At 40.2% G+C, this 2,277-nt stretch overlaps 1 protein-coding gene across 1 annotated transcript; it reads left to right on the plus strand.

The window, feature by feature from the left end:
* The first annotated feature begins 249 nt into the window (after window positions 1-249).
* On the plus strand, window positions 250-1,873 carry LOC143984153 (zinc finger MYM-type protein 1-like). The gene is given in 2 exon segments (XM_077484461.1): window positions 250-1,262; window positions 1,264-1,873. Coding segments are annotated over 2 exon segments (1,623 nt in total).
* The last annotated feature ends 404 nt before the right edge of the window (window positions 1,874-2,277 follow it).

Here is a 2,277-nt window from a genome sequence, read left to right on the forward strand (position 1 = left end):
AATTTAAGCTACTGTGGACCCACTTATTAAGTTAAGAGGGTTATGGAGGTCTGGAGAGTGCACAATTTGAGTATAAGCACCAAAAGTGCATGGGTTTTGTATTAAGAGAAGTAGTTGTTTTCTAGTCCACCATGCACAGTTTTCTGGTGCACAACTGCACATATTGAGATTTGGAAGAAGAAGCACTGGACTTTTTAGAGACATGTATTTGTGCTTACGATCAAAGTATATTTTTCAGAAAACATCAATATGAAGCTAAATCGACCTAGTGGGTTTCAGCAACGAAAAATTAAGAAGGCAAAAGAACAGTCAGCTGAGGCAATGTCTGGATCCATTTCAAAATATGTCACACCTTCAACATCTACTGCAGTAGGAGAAAGTGCTGAAGGCATTCAGACTTTTGAATTTGATAGAGAAATACCAGAAGTATCTTCTCAAGGACATTCATATATAAAAAGGCAAGAATTGGAGAAGATCGACTTATCTTCAAGCAGTGAGAGTGATGTCGCGGAAGGAGATGCCAGAAGAAGCCTCCCCCAGCAAGACTCTGATGAAGAAGCAGAGCAGACTGATAAACTATCAGTTTATTCTGATGTTGCTGCTTGGCCAGTTCCAGTTCCAGATGAGTTAAGAGTGGACCTTATTAAGAGGGGAAGTGAACCTTTCCAAAATAGAGATGGGCCTTTCAGTGCTGTTGAAAGACGAGGAGAGAAATTGAAAGGGAAAAGTCGACAGCTCACCACTGCATGGTTCTATAAGGCTCTTCCAAATGGTGAGACAATTCTTAGAACCTGGATGGTGTACTCTCCATCAAAAGAAAGTTTGTTTTGTTTTTGCTGCAGACTTTTTGCGCTTGATGAAAAACTAACTGTAACATCCAGTTTTGTTACCGGGTTTCAATTGTTGTGGAAGCTGAATCCAAAGGTATCTGATCATGAAGCTTCTGAACAGCATCTTACATGCTTGGAGAAATGGAAGACCTTGAGAACAGGACTGAGGCTACAAAAATGCATTGATCATGTCCACCAAACAACAGTGGACAATGAGAAAAAGAAATGGAGGGATATTTTGCATCGCCTCTTGGATATAACCTTGTTTTTGGCTCACCAGAATCTTCCTTTTCGTGGTCATAGAGAGATCATGTCATCAGTAAATAAAAGAAACTTCCTGGAATTGGCAGAATTGCTTTCAAATTATGATCCAGTTTTAAAGGAACATTTCATAAGGCTGAAACGTTCTACCGAATCTGGGAAGAGAATGACCTCTTCAAAATGAATTTATTTGTCTTCTGGGGAATCAAGTGAAAAAGAAAATAGTGGCTGATATCAAGAAAGCAAAGTACTTTGGGATTCTTTTTGACAGTACCCCTGATGTGTCACACATTGATCAGATGTGTGAAATGATCCGATATGTTCATATTGAAGGTGATAATGTTGAAGTAAAAGAATCATTCTTGGGCTTCTTTCCTATTGCTGGAAAGACTGCTGCTGAGCTCACAGAAAATATCCTGCAACATCTGGAAGAAGCTGGACTGGACATAAGCCTTTGCCGTGGTCAAGGATATGATAATGCTGCAACTATGGCAGGGATTCATGGTGGTGTTCAGGCAAAGATAAAAGAGATAAATCCCAAGGCTTTGTTTATCCCATGTGCAAACCATTCTCTGAACCTTTGTGGGGTGCACTCTTTTGGAAGTGTTGCTTCCTGTGTTACTTTTTTTGGAACATTGGAGAAAGTGTATTTGTTATTTCCAGTTTCTACACATCCTTGGGAATTGCTGATGGAGAATGTAGGTGTAACAGTGAAAAGACTTTCCCAAACAAGATGGAGCGCTCATTATGATGCTGTGAAGCCAGTGAGGGCAAATTTTTAAAAACTTACTTCAGCCCTTGAAAAGCTGTGTGATCCCAAAGAAAATGTGGACACAAGAGGATCTGCTCAGATGTTGCTGCCTGCTGTATGCGATTTTACTTTTTTGTGTTATCTTTCTTTCTGGTGTGACGTTCTGGGAGAAGTTAATATCACACAGAAGTATTTGCAAACAGTGGGACTCGCTCTTGAAAAGTGCATTGTGAAGCTACAAGCTCTAAAAGCATTTCTTGCAGGTCAACGAAATGAAATTGTGGAAAAGGCAATTCATTATGCAACTACCATGTGTGAGGAAATGGGCATTTCAATGGAGAGAAGAGGGCGAGTAAAGCTCCGGAAAACAATGCCAGGAGAGAAGGCAAAGGATGCTGGTCTCACATTGCCAGAGGAAATTAAAAGGGCTATGTT

Source organism: Lithobates pipiens, unplaced genomic scaffold (genome assembly GCF_037356315.1).
Source record: "Lithobates pipiens isolate NorthernLeopardFrog02 unplaced genomic scaffold, aLitPip1_a1.2 Scaffold_16, whole genome shotgun sequence".
Taxonomy (NCBI): Eukaryota; Metazoa; Chordata; class Amphibia; order Anura; family Ranidae; genus Lithobates; species Lithobates pipiens.